Source organism: Chrysochloris asiatica, unplaced genomic scaffold, assembly GCF_000296735.1.
Source record: "Chrysochloris asiatica unplaced genomic scaffold, ChrAsi1.0 scaffold00203, whole genome shotgun sequence".
NCBI lineage: Eukaryota > Metazoa > Chordata > Mammalia > Afrosoricida > Chrysochloridae > Chrysochloris > Chrysochloris asiatica.
In genome coordinates, this window is record NW_006408721.1 from 1,802,534 (window position 1) to 1,818,294 (window position 15,761).

Consider the following 15,761-nt stretch of genomic DNA (forward strand, 5'->3'; position numbering starts at 1 on the left):
TAGTCCTCAAGCTGACATCTCTGCTCTTCAATACTTCAGAAAGTTCCTGTGCAGCAGATTTGCCCAAAGCAATACGTCGTCTGATCTCTTGACTGCTGCTTCCGCGAGTGTTGATAGTTGATCCAAGAAGAATGAAGTCCTTGACAACTTCAATCTTTCCTTTGCTGATAAGAATGTTGTTGATTGGTCCAGTGGTGAGGATTTTTGTTTTCTTGGCATTGAGATGTATTCTTTCTATCATCTATCTGTCTATCTATCTATCTATCTATCTATCTATCTATCTATCTATCTATCTATCTATCTATCTATACCACTGCTCAGAAACTCTATACAGGTTCACTATGAGTCAGAACTGACTCAACGGCACTTAACAACAACAGTATAGCTTATGGAGTTGTGCTCACTATAGGACAAGCACTGGCCTGTTTACCACAAGGTTGGCAGTTCAAACCTATCAGTTGCTTCTTGGAAACCCTATACAGGGTCACTATGAGTAGGAACCTACTTGACACTTAATAACAACAACAAATAAGCGTATACACACACACTCACAGAGAAAATTCTGGAAGTCAACAAAAAGAATGCTTTGGAGTGATTGCCTAGGAGGGATGGACTGGGAAGTTTGGAGAAAAGGAAATTTTTACTTTTTACTTTTGCAATTTTCTAAATTGTTTGAAATTTTCACTACATATGTGGATTACTTCTATGTATACATTTCTGTCTATTTACTTCTCCTCTTTCTATTTCCATATATTGAAAAAAATCTATTAAATGATATTTGGATGGAAAAAAATAGCAATATGAAAAGACTAATATTTTTCTTTATCTCCTTCTAAAATGTAAGAGTTTTTAACATGAGTTTGTATTACTTTTTTTTTTTTTTTGACTTTTTATTGTGAATTGAGTGAAGGTTCACAGGGCAGATCATCAGTTTTACATTCAACAAATCATACACTTTGCTTCATTACATGGTTGCAATCCCCTCCACGCACCAACAGTTAACAGCATGTATGTCTCTTCACTTGCAACACTGTGTTCCTCCCTGTGTCTCCCGCCAGCCCATCTTTCCTCTGCCAATGAGTGTTAACTTTTTAAAATAAAGAATTACTTCTTAAAACGAAACTCAATATTTAACAATCACAATGATTCCCCCACCCCCCAACAAAAATATCCTATCTCATTTCCTTCCTCATGCAGGAAACCCCAGAATATAAGGATTTGGATGAGGATGCTCATGATTCTAAAACAATTGCTTGTCTGACAGTTTTCTTCCTCCCAACATCAAGTCAATTCAACAATCGGTTTTTAAAAGACGAAGTTTAATTATAAATAAAACAAAGGGGAGAGATGTAATGACCAGCATGTGAATCACAATGTACACGCTCTACTTTGGGTAGCACGTGGCTTCACAATAGTGATCATGCTATGTACATATCCATAAAGCACCAATACATGGGGACTGTTAACAAGTATTAGTATTGTCCTCGTTATCAGTGCCACCATCATTAGCCACTTCCTAGAGGCCTGGTGTGGTGCTGTGGCTTAGTGCGCTGGACTGCAAAGTCACTTTGAACCGCATGGTTAGCGGTTCACACTCACCAGCTATTCCTTGGGAACCCTAGACGGGGTCGCTATGGGTCAGAACTGACTCTAAGGCACTTAACAACAGCAATAGGCTTAATAATGAGCTGCACACTTCATCCATAGTATCATATTTAATCCTCACTACTGGACCAATAAACAACATTCTTATCAATGGAGAAAGGGTTGAAGTTGTCAAGGACTTCATTCTTCTTGGATCAACTATCAACACTCGCGGAAGTAGCAGTCAAGAGATCAGACGACGTATTGTACTGGGCAAATCTGCTGCACAGGAACTTTTTAAAGTATTGAAGAGCAGAGATGTCAGCTTGAGGACTAAGGTGCGCCTGACCCAGGCCATTGTGTTTTCAATAGCCTCATATGGATGCGAAAGCTGGACAGTGAATAAAGAGGATCGTAGAAGAATTGATGCCTTTGAGTTGTGGTGTTGGAGGAGAATACTGAGGGTGCCATGGACTGCCAAAAGAACCAATAGATCTGTTTTGGAAGAAGTGCAGCCAGAGTGCTCCTTGGAGGCCAGGATGGCTAAGCTTCGTCTCTCCTACTTTGGACATGTAGTCCGGAGGAAACAATCGTTGGAGAAGGATGTCATGCTGGGTAGGGTGGAGGGTCAGAGAAAAAGAGGAAGACCTCCAATAAGATGGATCGGCCAGGTGGCATCATTGATGGACTCGGGGGTGGCAGCGGTGGTGAGGTTGGCCCAGGATCGAGCATTGTTTCGTTCTGCTGTGCATGGGGTCGCTATGAGTCGGTTCCGATTCGATGGCACCTGACAACAACAACAACAACATCCTGGTGTGCACTGTGGGCTAATGCATCAGACTGCAAAGCCGTGTGACGTGCAAGGTTGGCAGTTCAAGCTCACCAGCTGCTCCTTGGAAACCTTACACAGGGTCTCTATGGGTCTGAATTGACTCGATGGCACTTAACAACAACAACCCTGTAAGAATCCTGGTCAACTGATTATTTACTAGAATTATACAGGATTATAAAAATATGGAGAAAAAATTACAGTGGCAAATAGTAACTGAAATTCATAAACAGTTGAGTCTAGAATTATGGTATCTATAACTTTATAGATTTATATGAGATTTCTTTTTTTCCCCTAGAAATAGGCCATGAGGGTCTCCTGAATAATCTTCATGCCAATTGTTCCAGAAGTCATTCCTGCCAGTTCATCCATCCTCACACCTACCTCTCAGCGTACCAAGTGCAGGGGATTCAGAACCTGAATCTCTGCAAACAGCTCTAACAACTCTCAATGCCTCCAGACTCTTACCTGTCCAGCAGCAGCTCCAGCACTTCTTTAGTGGAGGCAAAGCCTCTGTATGTGGACAGGAAAATGCTGATGTAGGTAAAGTCATTGTCCCCAAAAGCTGTCAGTAGGTTCTCCACAAGCTTCTCCAACGTGCCAGCTTTTATGGTCCTGATTTTACAGGTCTCATACTGACTGACGGTATGTCCTGGAGGCAGCTGGTTCCCTTCAACCTGTACAATAAAGCAAAGATTACAGTCAGGAAAACGGAATCCCTAAAGTAAATTGGAAAACCCTGAAATATTTGAGAACCACAGACCATAACCTATATTGTTTGTTCTTATTGAACGAGCGAGGCATTGGGCTGCTAAGCATAAGGTCAGTGGTTCAAATCCACCAGTTCCACCAGTTTCTCCAGGAGAAACATGAGGCTGCCTGTGTTTGTAAAGATTTACAGTCTTGGGAATCCTATATAGGGTCACTCTTGAGTCAGAATGAACTTGATGGCAGGGGGTTTGGGTTCTGGTTTTTAGAAGTCAGGTGGGGTAGTGTTCTCCCACTGTAGAGTGCGGTATGTGGTGGTGATGGTATGTGTTCCCTCACTGTCTAGAAGTAGAGGTGCTACTTCACAGTGGTTACAGTCTACTTACTCCCCTATCTATCAGTACTCGGTTGTTGGCACATTTTATCTGGTTATTTTCTATGAGCCCAGGGTTGTATTTAGGAAATGTTATTATTTATCATTCCCTTTCTATTGTTCCTGGGTGAGTTTTCAAATTCATTCTTAAAGACACCTCCTAGAGTGGTATGCTAGAGCTGACTCAGACCAGCTTTGGAGAGCCAATTGATACATTCTTCGAAATTGTATGAGCCAGCTCACTTCATTCTGAGAGCTTGCCATCAGCCATGGTGGGAATGTTTTCCATAGAAACCGATAAGCATTCCCCTCCCGTATGAGTCTTTTGCTGAACTTGTACAAGCGCACCATTGGGTGGTTTCCCTGCATCTTAAGGAATTAAAGGACATCCTTTAGTCTGTGAAAGGCCATGTGATCCTCACTCCAGATCAACAGACAATCAATAGAGGCGACTGAGAAGTGACTACGCCAAGCAGCGCTGCAAAGTCTCTGGGGAGTAATGGAAGAGGGTGTGTGATGCATAAGCCCACCTTTTAGTTCTTGACATGAGAACGATATAGATTGCTGAAAGAGCCTCAGCTGCTAATCGGCTAATCGTAAGGTCAGTGGTTCAAACCCACCACCTGCTCCATGGGGCAGGGATAATTATGCCTTGATAAAAATAAACTATAACCAGAAGAACTGACTGGTGATATAATCTGTAAAGCTTATAACCTGAGAATGATTTTTTTTAAATGTAAGGAAAATACAGGTGTATCTTACATTCAAGGTGTTCTGGCAGCAGAGTGGGCTACGAGGTGGGTTGCTAACCACAAGGTCAACTCCTTGGGAGAAAGATGAAGCTTTCTGCTCTCATAAAGATTTATAGCCTCAAAAACTCTATACGAGGTCCCTGTGAGTCAGAACCACCTTACTTACATTCAGCAATAAAGTGCTCCTAACAAATTATAGAGAGATGCAATGTTAAAATTTAACTAGTCCTTCATAGGCCCTAGAGGAAGCTGCTGTAAGTACAGGAGTCCTGTAATAAATCTCATTCTAAAGTAATTATTCTAAGTGATGCAAACAATTACCAGGCAGTTTCTCTACATTGTAACTTTGAAGAGTTTTGACAGATTCTCCTCAAGTTAAATAATCAGATTGCGAAGAAAAGCAAAGAAAAGACAACTGAACTTCTAAATGAAGACACTGTGCTTATTATATAGCATGTTTACTTTTTCTTGATTTGAACTGCGGGAAGGTAAACCGCTGGAAGCTAATTAACAGGTACACTTGTGTAAAACCAAAGTGGCAACAGCTACTTTTAGAAAGGGAGTTAGAATAGTTTAGTGCCATGGAGCTAACTTCCAAAAGATACTAATAGTATGTAGGAGATGGTTTTATGTCTTTATCTAATTTTTGACATATTTTAAGTTTACTAAGGAGAGTGATTTTGTTGGTGTTGTTAAGTGTATTTGAGTTGGTTCTGACTCATAACAACCCTGTATAGGGTTTAGAGGTACGGCTGATGAGTTTGAGCCACCTACCTTGTGGTTCAAACCGACTTTGTGGTCCAGTGCTTATCTTACAGAGCTACACCAGGAGAGAGATGTAGTGCAGACAAAATACCTTTTTTTTTTTTTTAATGTTTCTTAGGTTTTTTAACTCAGATCATGGCCTAATGGAGTCCTGGTGTGGCGCTGTGGGTTAATGCGCCAGACTGCAAAGCTGTTTGCAAAGGCGGCTTAAGCTCACCAGCTGTTCCTTGGAAACCCTATACAGGGTCACTATGGGTCAGAACCGACTCTATGGTACTTAAGAACAACAACAACATGGCCTAATAATTTTTTGTTAGCACTTTATAAGTAGTTTTAAAACAGAACTATCATAATACCCATCTGTCTCGCAGAAGCTTTAATTATCTTTCATTAGAAATAGTAAATGAAAAGGACACATGGCTTCAAATTCTAATTAGATTTTTAATTACTTGGTACTGTACTGGCTTAAGTGTGTGCTGCAAAACAAGTTACAAAAAACGAAGCATGTGCGGTCGAGTTTGGGAACTATGGGGTCCAGCATTTCTTTATCACATTATTTCTTACATCTTTAATATGCTAATGTTAACGCTTCATAATGAAGTGTTATGAAACTCTCTAAGGAACAAATATAGAAATGGTACTTCCAAAGGGATTTTCCCTTTATTCTGAGAGGATCATTCAGAACTTCCAAATGAAAATGTTGGCTTAATAAATCACTGTGATATAGCTAAAATTTAATTCATACTTATCACTACGAAGAAGAATCAAAAGATTATAGGATATAATGTTAATTTTTATCTTCAAACATATATATGACTTTAACCTCTTAATATCAAAATTTAGGGATACTCTGTGTTTTTTATCTTGTCCTTTTCAAGAGACCAAAGTTAATTATCAGCCTGTATAATAATAAATAAGGAGCTCTGGTAGCATTTTGGTTACGAGTCGGGCTGCTAATCTCAAGAGCAGTAGTTCTAAACTATCATCAGTTCCCTAGGAACTGAAGCTTTTTGTTCCCGTAAAGATTTACAGTCTTGGGAACCCTATGCAGAGTCACTATGAGTCAGAACTGACTCCACAGCACATAATTACCACTACTGCCATCATAATAATAAAAAGCACTAGTTAAAAAAATATTTTTTTCAATGTCAAATAGTAGAAATAACAACAAAAGGAGCAGCTTTTCAATCTTGTGGGATATTCAAGCTCTAATTATAAATCAAGGATCATTACCTCGTTAATTCCTTAACCAAATAATTTCACATCTCATGGTCCTCTTTTTATATTTTATACAAACGTCACTTTGAAACCGAGTAATGGTTCTGTTTTAATTACTTGGTACAGTATTGGTCTAAATAAGTGTGTACTACAAAACAACAGTTACAAAAAGAGAAGCTTTTTGACTGCAAGTTTGTTGTTGTTGTTGTTATGTGCCATGGAGTCAGTTCCGAATCATAGCGATCCTGTACAGGGTTTCCGAGGCTATAAATCTTTATGGGAGCAGAAAGCCTCATCTTTCTCCCACAGAACAGCTGGTAGTTTTGAACTGCCGACCTTGAGATTAACAGCCTGATTCGTAACCACTACGCTACCAGAGCTTCTTAAAGTTTAGATACTAGTGATTATTACTAGCCAAGATAGTACTACTGGAAGTAGTGACTATTTAAAGAAACTTATTTTAATTGAACACTGATATGGACAAAAATATAAACAGAGAAAAACACTTGTCAGTGGACTTGATTAAAAACTATTGTGTAATAGAAGAAATTAAGAATAAAATTTTTAAATTCTTGAGATCAAATGAGAACACTACAACTCACTGTGTATTTAGCCTTTGGACTACAGCAAAACTAGTACTTAGATGAACATTTACTGCAATAAATGCACATCTTTAAAAAGGACCAAAATCAACAGCTTGAGTGTACAAATCCAACAAACAGAAAAAGAGCAACAAAAGAAATCTACAGTCACAGAAGAAATTAAAGACTACAGCAGTAATAAATCAGAAAATAAAAGACTCAGTGGGACTAGAAATTGACTGTTTAAGAGGATCAAAGAATATGACAAATCATTAGCCAAACTGACAAAGGAAAAAAAAACTGAGAGGATACAGACAGCCAAAGTAAGAAAGGAGACAAGTGATGTTACAACAGAAAAAGGATCCTAACAGAACAACAGGAAAAACTATACTGTAAACAACTTTATAAACCTAAAAGAAATGGAAGCATGTCTCTAAACACATTACCTACCTAAACTAACACAGAGGCAACAAAACCTAAATACAGCCACAACAAAAGAAGAAATTAAAGATGTCATTTAAAAAACAAACATCCCCAGCCCAGGTGGTTTCAATGGGAAGTTCTGCCAAACATTTAGAGAGCGTTGACACAAATTCTACTCAAATTCTTCCAAAATATAGTCAAGGACTGTAGTAGTTGAGCGCCATTGAGTCAATTCTGACTCATTCCAAGGAGAGTAAGCTAGTGGATTTGTACCACAGACCCAGTGGTTCACAGTCCAGTCCTTATCCTATAGCGCCATACCAGGAGTTTAAAATATCTAGGAATAAATCTAACCAAGAATGTAAATGGCATATACAAGGAAAACTATAAAACACTGTTGCAAGAAACCAAAACAGACCTAACTAAACAGGAAAAACATACTATGCTCAAGGATTAGAAGACTTAACATTACGAAAACGTCGATACTATCCAAAGCGATCTACAGATACAATACACTCCCAAGCTAAACCTCAACAATGTTCTTTGATGAAATGAAAAAAACAAACTCCAGTTTTAGATGGAAAGGAAAGAGGCCCCAAATAGTTGAAGCATCATTGAAGAAGAAGAAAGTAGGAAGCATCACATTTCCAGAGAACTTACTATCCAGCCATAGTGGTCAAAATAGCCTGATACTGAGAACTGAGAAGTAAGTCCACCCAGCTATGTCCAACTGATATTTAGTAAAAGATCTAAGTCCACTAAATGGGAAAGAAACAGTACTGGCATAACTGGATATCCATTTGCAGAAAAAATAAACCAAATTCATACCTCACACCATAAACGGTACTGGCATAACTGGATATACATTTGCAGAAAAAATAAACCAAATTCATACCTCACACCATACACAAATATTAACTCATATTAAGCAAAGACCTAAATGTTAAGCCTATAACTATACAGTTTCTGGAAGATAATATAGGAACAAAGTTAATTTATGTTATAGCTAGAGACAGTATCAAACATAACCAAAATGCAAGAATAATAGATGATAAACTAGGTAACTGAGACCTTTCAAAAGTTAGGTACCAATGCTCAAGATTATACCAAAACAGTAAAAGGATAACCTTCATACTGAGAGAAAATTTTGGCTACAACATCTCTGACAAGGGCTAATCTTTAATATATACAGAAGGTTTCAACACTTCAACAACAAACAATCAAATCAAAAAATGAGCAAAATTCATGTCCAAAGACACATTCAGAGAGCTAACAATCACATGAAAAGATAGATGCTCCCAATCATTAGCCACTAAAGAGATACAAATCAAAACAATGAGATACCATCTCACCCAAATAGCCATGGCACTGATCTTAAAAAACAGAAAACAACAAATGCTGGCTAGGATGTGGGGAGATCGGAACTCTTAGACACTCACTGCTGGTGGCATTATAAAATGGGACAATCATTACGGAAAACGGTACTATTGTTGTTAAATGCCATCGAGTTTGTTACAACTCTTTGTTTTGTTGTTGTTAGGTGCCATGGAGTCAGTACCAACTCACAGAGACCTTATGCACAGCAGAATGAAACACTGCCCAATCCTGGGCCAACCTCACTATTGTTGCTACGCTTGAGCCAATTGATGCTGCCTCTTGGCCAATCCATCTCGCTGGGGGTCTTCCTCTTTGTCTCTGACCCTCCACTTTACCAAACATGATATCCTTCTCCAGTGACTACTCCCTCTTGACAATATGTCCAAAGTATGAGAGACGAAGTTTGGCAATCCTGGCCTCCAAGGAGCACTCTGGCTGCACTTCTTCCAATACAGATCTGTGGGTTCTTTTGGCAGCCCATGGCACTTTCAATATTCTCCTTTAACACCATAACTCAAAAGCATCAATTCTTCTACCATATTCCTTATTTACTGTCCAGCTTTCACATGCATATGAGGTTATTAAAAATACCATGGCTTGGGTCAGGCACACCTTAGTCCTCAAGCTGACATTTTTGCTCTTCAACACTTCAAAAAGGTTTTGTGAAGCAAATCTGCCCAATGCAATATGTCGTTTGATTTGACTGCTGCTTCCATGAGTGTTGATAGTTGATCCAAGAAAAATGAAGTCCTTGGCAACTTCAATCTTTTCTCCATTGATAAGAATGTTGTTTATTGGTCCAGTGGCGAGGATTTTTGTTTTCTTTACACTGAGATGCAATCCATACCGAAGTCTGTGCTCTTTGATCTTCATCAGTAAATGTTTTAAGTCCTTTTCACTTTCAGCAAGCAAGGTTGTATCATCTGCATACTGTAAGTTGTTAATGAGTCTTCCTCCAATCCTGATGCCACGTTTTTCTTCATATAACACAGCTTCTCAGATTATATGTTCAGCATACAGGTTGAATAAGCATGGTGGAAGAATACAACCCTGTCACACACCTTTTTAAATTTTAAACCATTCAGTGTTCCCATGATCTGTTTGAAAAACTGCCTCTTGGTCCAGGTACAGATTCCTCATAAGCACAATTGAGTGTTCAGGAATACTCATACTTCACAATGTTATCCATAGATTGTCATGATTCACACAATCCTTTGTATAGTCGATAAAGCACAGGTAAACATCTTTCTGCTATTTTCTGCTTTCAGCCAAGATCCATCGGACATCAGCAATGATATCTCTCCTTCCACAGCCTCTTCTGAATCCAGCTTGAACCTCTGGAAGTTCTCTATCAATGCATGTTTGCAGCCGTTTCTGTATTACCTTGAGTAAAACTTTACTCGCATGGGATATCAAAGAGATTGTCCGATGATTTCTGTATTCCATTGGGTCACCTCTCTTTGGAATGGGCACAAACATGGATCTCTTCCAATCAGTTGGCCACATAGCTGTCTTCCAAATTTCTTGGCATAGATGATTGAGTGCCTCCTGTGCCACCTCACTTTCTTGGAAGATTTCAATTTTTATTTCATCAATTACTGGTGCCTTGTTCTTTGCCAATTCCTTCAATGTACCTTGGACTTGTTCCTTCAGTATCCTTGGCTCTTGATCATATGCTACTACCTCTTGAAACGGTTGAACATCAACCTTTTGCATTTGGTACAGTGACTCTATGTATTCCTTCCATCTTCTTTTGATGCTTTCTGCATCATTCAATTACAACTCATAGCAACCTTGTTTTCAAGGCATGGAAAATAGTGTGGCATGTCCTTAAGAAGCTAGAAATAGAAATACCATATGATCCAGAAACTCCACTCCTAAGTATATAGCCTAGAAGACCAAGATCAGAGATACAAATAGACATACACACGCCCATATTCACTGCAGAATTATTCACAACAGCAAAAATATGGAAAAACCTAAGTGTGCATCAGTGGATAAGTTAATAAACAAAATGTGGTACCCATACACAATGGAATGATAAAGAATAATGATCAGCCCATTAAACATCTTATGTTGTTGTTGTTAAGTGTCATCAAGTCACTTCCAACCCATAGCAACCCTGATAGCGATTCCAAGGGGTGGTTGGGGAGCTTGAACTACTGACCTTGCGGTTCAAACCGACTTAGCAGTCCAATGTAGTAACCTACAAGGCCACACCAGGACTCCAAGATATGGATTAAATCTGGAGGACATTATCCGAGGGGGCTTCAAAAAACTCCTGAAAAATGGAATTTTCCCATGAACTTTTGAAGCCCCCTCATGATGAGTGAAATAAGTCAATCACAAAGGGACAAATCTTGTATGATACCGCTTTTATAAAACATCAAGAATAGGTTTACACACAGAAAGCAACATTCTAATATGGTTACCAAGGATGGCAGGTGAGAGGACAGGACAATCAATTACTATATTACTATATATATTGTGTATGTCTATTTGCATGTTGTTGTTGTTAAGTGCCATCAAGTCGATTCTGACTCACAGTGATTCTGTATAGGATTTCCAAGGAGTGGGTTTGAACTGTAACCTTGTACTTAGCAGTCCAGTGCTTAGACAAGTGCTAACTGTGAAAGAAAAGACAATTCACATTCTAGAGGAAGTCAATACAATATGACCAAGGTAAATGAAGACACTGAGAGGCATGCAAGAATAAAGGACAATTTTATGGTAAAGTATGAGATCTGGTATGGTGTTGTAGGATAAGTATTGAACTGGTAACTGACAAGTCGGCAGTTCAAACCCACAAGCTCCTCTCCAAATCCCCTATATGGGGTCGCTATGAGTTGAAATATTTTCGATGGCACAGAACAACAACGTGGTAAATATTATGATATACACAATTCTTGCAAAAACAGTAATAACCAAAATTTTGTAAGTGGTTATATAAGTAGATATGTATGTGTGGGGCTGTGGGTTAATGTCCCAGACTGAAAAGCTGTTTGAACTGCAAGGTTGGTGGTTCAAGCTCACCAGCTGCTTCTCAGAAACCCTATACAGGATCACTATGGGTAGGAAACGACTCGACGGCACTTCACAACAGCAACAACAATGTTACATAGGTATGGGAAGACATCTAGGAATACAAGGGATATAGAGAAAGTTGTGGGCATTTGTATATACATACTGTATATGCCACAATTGCATTCAGATTTCTGAAAGAGAAAATAAACGATAGAGTTTTAGAAACTTGTTTTTTTTTTTTTTTTGTTAAGTGCCATAAAGTCAGTTATAACTTATGGCAACCCTATGCACAACAGAATGAAACACCATCCTCACAACTGCTGTAATGCATGAGACCGTTTTGCGGTACCAGTCCATCTCATTGATAGACTTCCTCTTTTTCATTGACCCTTCACTTTACAAAGCATGATATCCATCTCCAAGGACTTGTCCCTCCTAAATACATGTCCAAAATACAAGAGACAAAGTCCCACCACCTCACTTCTAATAAGCATTCTGGCTGTGCTTCTTTCAAAACAGATTTGTTTGTTCTTCTGGCAGTCCATGGTACTTCGAATACTCTTCATAATTCAATGCATCGGTTCTTCTCTGGTCTTCCTTAGTCATTGTCAGTGGCTTAGGTCAGATGTAGCTTAGTCCTCAAAGTGACACCTTTGCTCTTAAACACATTAAAGAGGTCTTTTGCCACAAATTTGTCTAATGCAACACATCTTTTGATTTCTTGACTGTTGCTTCCATCAGTGTTGTATAAGTCCACGTAAAATGAAGTCTTTGACAACTTGAATCTTTTCTATATTCATCATGATACTATTAGTCCAGTTGTAAGAATTTTTGTTTTGTTAACACTGAGGTGCAATCTATACTTAAGATTGTAGTCTTCAATCTTCACAAGTAAGTTTAAGTCCTCTTCATTTTCAGCAAATAAGGTTATGTCATCTGCATAACTCAAGTTGGTAATGAGTTTTCCTTCAATCCTGATGCCACATTCATCTTCATGTAATCCAGTTTCTCAGATTATTGACTCAGCATGCAGACTGAATAAGTATGGTGGCACATGCCTTTCCTAATTAGAAACTTTTTAGGCATATCCAAACACCTCATGGGACAGAGTTACAGAGTTACAGAGTTTGAAGGCTAAAGACCATAGTCTCAGAGGACATCTAGGTAAATTAGCATAACATAGTTCATAAAGATAATGTTCTACCTCCCAGTTTGATGATTAGCACTGGGGTCGTATAAATGGCCATGTAAGATACAACTTCCCATCTGCAGCAAAGGAAAGTGAAGGAAACCAAAGGACTCAAGAAACTCATTAGTCCATAGGACTAGTAGCCCACACGAACCACAACCTCCTCTAGCCTAACCCTGAAAGAACTAGCTGGTGCCCAACTAACACTACCAACTGCTTTGACCATGGACCCTATATAAGTGACCACTATACAGAACCGACTTAACAGCATTAAAAAACAACAACAGCATACCCAGCTACCACTACTGACTATTTTGACCAGGACATCTACTATACAAGACCTAATAGGCAACATTTGCCCAAAGCAAAAATAAGGAGGAGCAGGGAAACTGGAGGGATGGAAAAGGGGACAGTGGAGTGGAAATGGAAAAAATGCTGACTCATTGTGGCATGGCAACCAATGTCGCCAAACAATTTAATGGGAAATGGGAAATGGTTGAATGGGAAAATGGGAAGTTAATTTGCTCTGTAAACTTTCACATAAAACACAATAAAATGTTCACACACAGAAAAAGAAAGACACGATGAAGTGAGTCCCTTTTCCTGCCAGAAAGCAGATTTGGCAGGAAATCAAGGTTTTCCCTTGGGAGTAGAATTATGTTACTCATTAATTCCATTGCTTCCTTTCATTCCTCCTTTTACTCTGGAAAACAAAAATCTCAATTTGCATGCCCAATGCCTTTAAATACAGTTAGCATGTTTTGCTCCTCAGTGTTTGTATCTATACATTGTTGTTTTTAAAGTGTCATTGAGTCAGTTCCCAGATTGTAAATTTTTGCGGAAGCAGAAAGCTTCTACTTTCTCCTTCAGAGCAGCTGGCGGGCTCAAACAACTGACCTTCTGGTTCAAGCCCACAAGGTCAGTGGTTCAACACAGTTGTGTGTCCTATACAGTTTATCCTACAGAGTCACAGAGCTCCCATCTGTACCTAAGAAAGAACCATATTTGAACTGACAGACACTAATTAAAATACTGTGAACAATTAAATTTTAAAAAATCATTCTGTAACTGCAGTGAGTGAGCATCTACGGCAATGTCATAAAATGAAGTAGAGGAATTGCTCTGGTACCTATCATCATTATCTCAAAAACTAGCAAGGGTCAAGTATGTTAACGTGCAAGAGCACTTGCCTATTTTTATTTTCAGAAGAGACTGGTTAAGCACTCTAATATCTACTTACTATGGCAGGAAAGACGAAGCTTTTTTGAAGATGAGTTATTTCTCAATATTTGAACATTTTTAGAAAACATGAAACTTAAAATTAGCTGCTTATGAATAGCCTTCTTTTGAAATGAAACTGCACATCAGGGAGACACACAAAATACATATGCTTCTGACCAGTCTGGAGAAGCTAAAATTTTAAAGTTTCATTTTTGCAGCAAATTATTCTATAGCTACGTAATCCTTTTATGACCTGTTTTTGTTCGTAATGTCTCAACAACTCTGAATTAAAATTTAAAAGAAAGGGCAGGGAGGACTTTTGGCAGACACGTGTTTAATAACACAGACTTGGAGAGCAAGACGTGGAAGGCCAAGCTTGCATTGTGGGTTAGCATACTAACAGGAAATAGCTCAATCTGGATTCAATCAGGGACCATCGTCTTACTGACAGGATCCTGATACTGAGGCCACAAAAATGTTTCACAATTGTTTTCTTGGCCAATCTTTCGGACATTAGAATTCAGCTGTTCCTAAGAGAACATGCCTGATTCCTATGAGAGTAAATATCTAAAACTCTGACCAAGGATCCTAGCTGTGGAAATTTCATAATTATGAATTTTGGCTTGAGGGGGACAGGAAAAAGGGAATGTGAGAGAAGAAATATGCCGTATTTCAATGCTGATTCCAGTCATGGAGAAAATATTCTCTCACCTTCTAAAACATAAAACTGTTTAAAACTTGGGTATTCCTCATTTGAAGAAAAAAAAAAGTCTTTCAATCAAAATCATACTTCAGTCATCTGATACTTTAACAAGAAATTTGCTGAAAACAGCCTCATTAAACTGGAGACAGTATGGAGTCCTTGGCAAAACCACACTGAGCCACCAGAACACATCAGTTACCAGGCATCCTGGGCAGAGCAGCAGAGCAAAAAACAACTACTGTTCCAGTCTTAACTCCCTAAAGGGAATTCTAGCACCTAGGAGGCTTTATAGACTTTATAAGGAGCTATGCCTTGCTATACCTACATTCATTCCAAACACCAAGGGTATATTTTATACTCCTTCTTCAAATGCCCTACAATCACCACAATCAACAGCAACAACAAAAAGTTACCACTGTATAGGACACCCCGAGAGATAAGAAGCTAGGTTCCACATTACCCAAATGTACAGATTACATGTCCTTGCCACTCTCTGAGTAAAAGCTACATATGAAGCGACACCCAGAAGAGTGTTATGGTGAGGCCTCTACATCTGGGTGTTGTGAGCTATCTACACAGTAGAAACTAAGGAATGTAAGCCAAAGTCTATACAAAGCCCAAAGCAAGATACATCAAACTCAGAGTGAGCTCCTGCTTTGTGTGAACTTCCACGTTAGGGGAACTCACTGTTTTTGCAAGGTTGGAGTTGCCAGATAAAATAGAGGGCCCAGAATTTCAGATAAACAATGAATGAAGATATATATATATATATAATTTGTTGTTGTTGTTGTCAGGTGCCATCGAGTCGGAACCGACTCATAGCGATCCCATGCACAGCAGAACGAAACAATGTCCGATTCTGGGCCAACCTCACTACCACTGCCACACTTGACACCATTAATGATGCCACCTGGCCAATCCATCTCGTTAGAGGTCTTCCTTTCCTTCTCTGACCCTCCACCTTACCCAGCATGACATCCTTCTCCAGCGACTGTTCCCTCAGGACAATATGTC

At 39.0% G+C, this 15,761-nt stretch overlaps 1 protein-coding gene across 4 annotated transcripts in view; it reads right to left on the bottom strand.

Annotated features, from left to right (window-relative positions):
- The window catches only part of RGL1 (ral guanine nucleotide dissociation stimulator-like 1), a 381,962-nt gene that overhangs the window by 115,510 nt on the left and 250,691 nt on the right, over positions 1-15,761 (bottom strand). For all 4 annotated transcript variants that reach the window (XM_006872532.1, XM_006872531.1, XM_006872530.1 and 1 more), the window contains exon 3: positions 2,882-3,090. In XM_006872532.1, the coding sequence (XP_006872594.1) occupies positions 2,882-3,090 (209 nt within the window). The remainder of the gene's footprint in view (positions 1-2,881; positions 3,091-15,761) is intronic.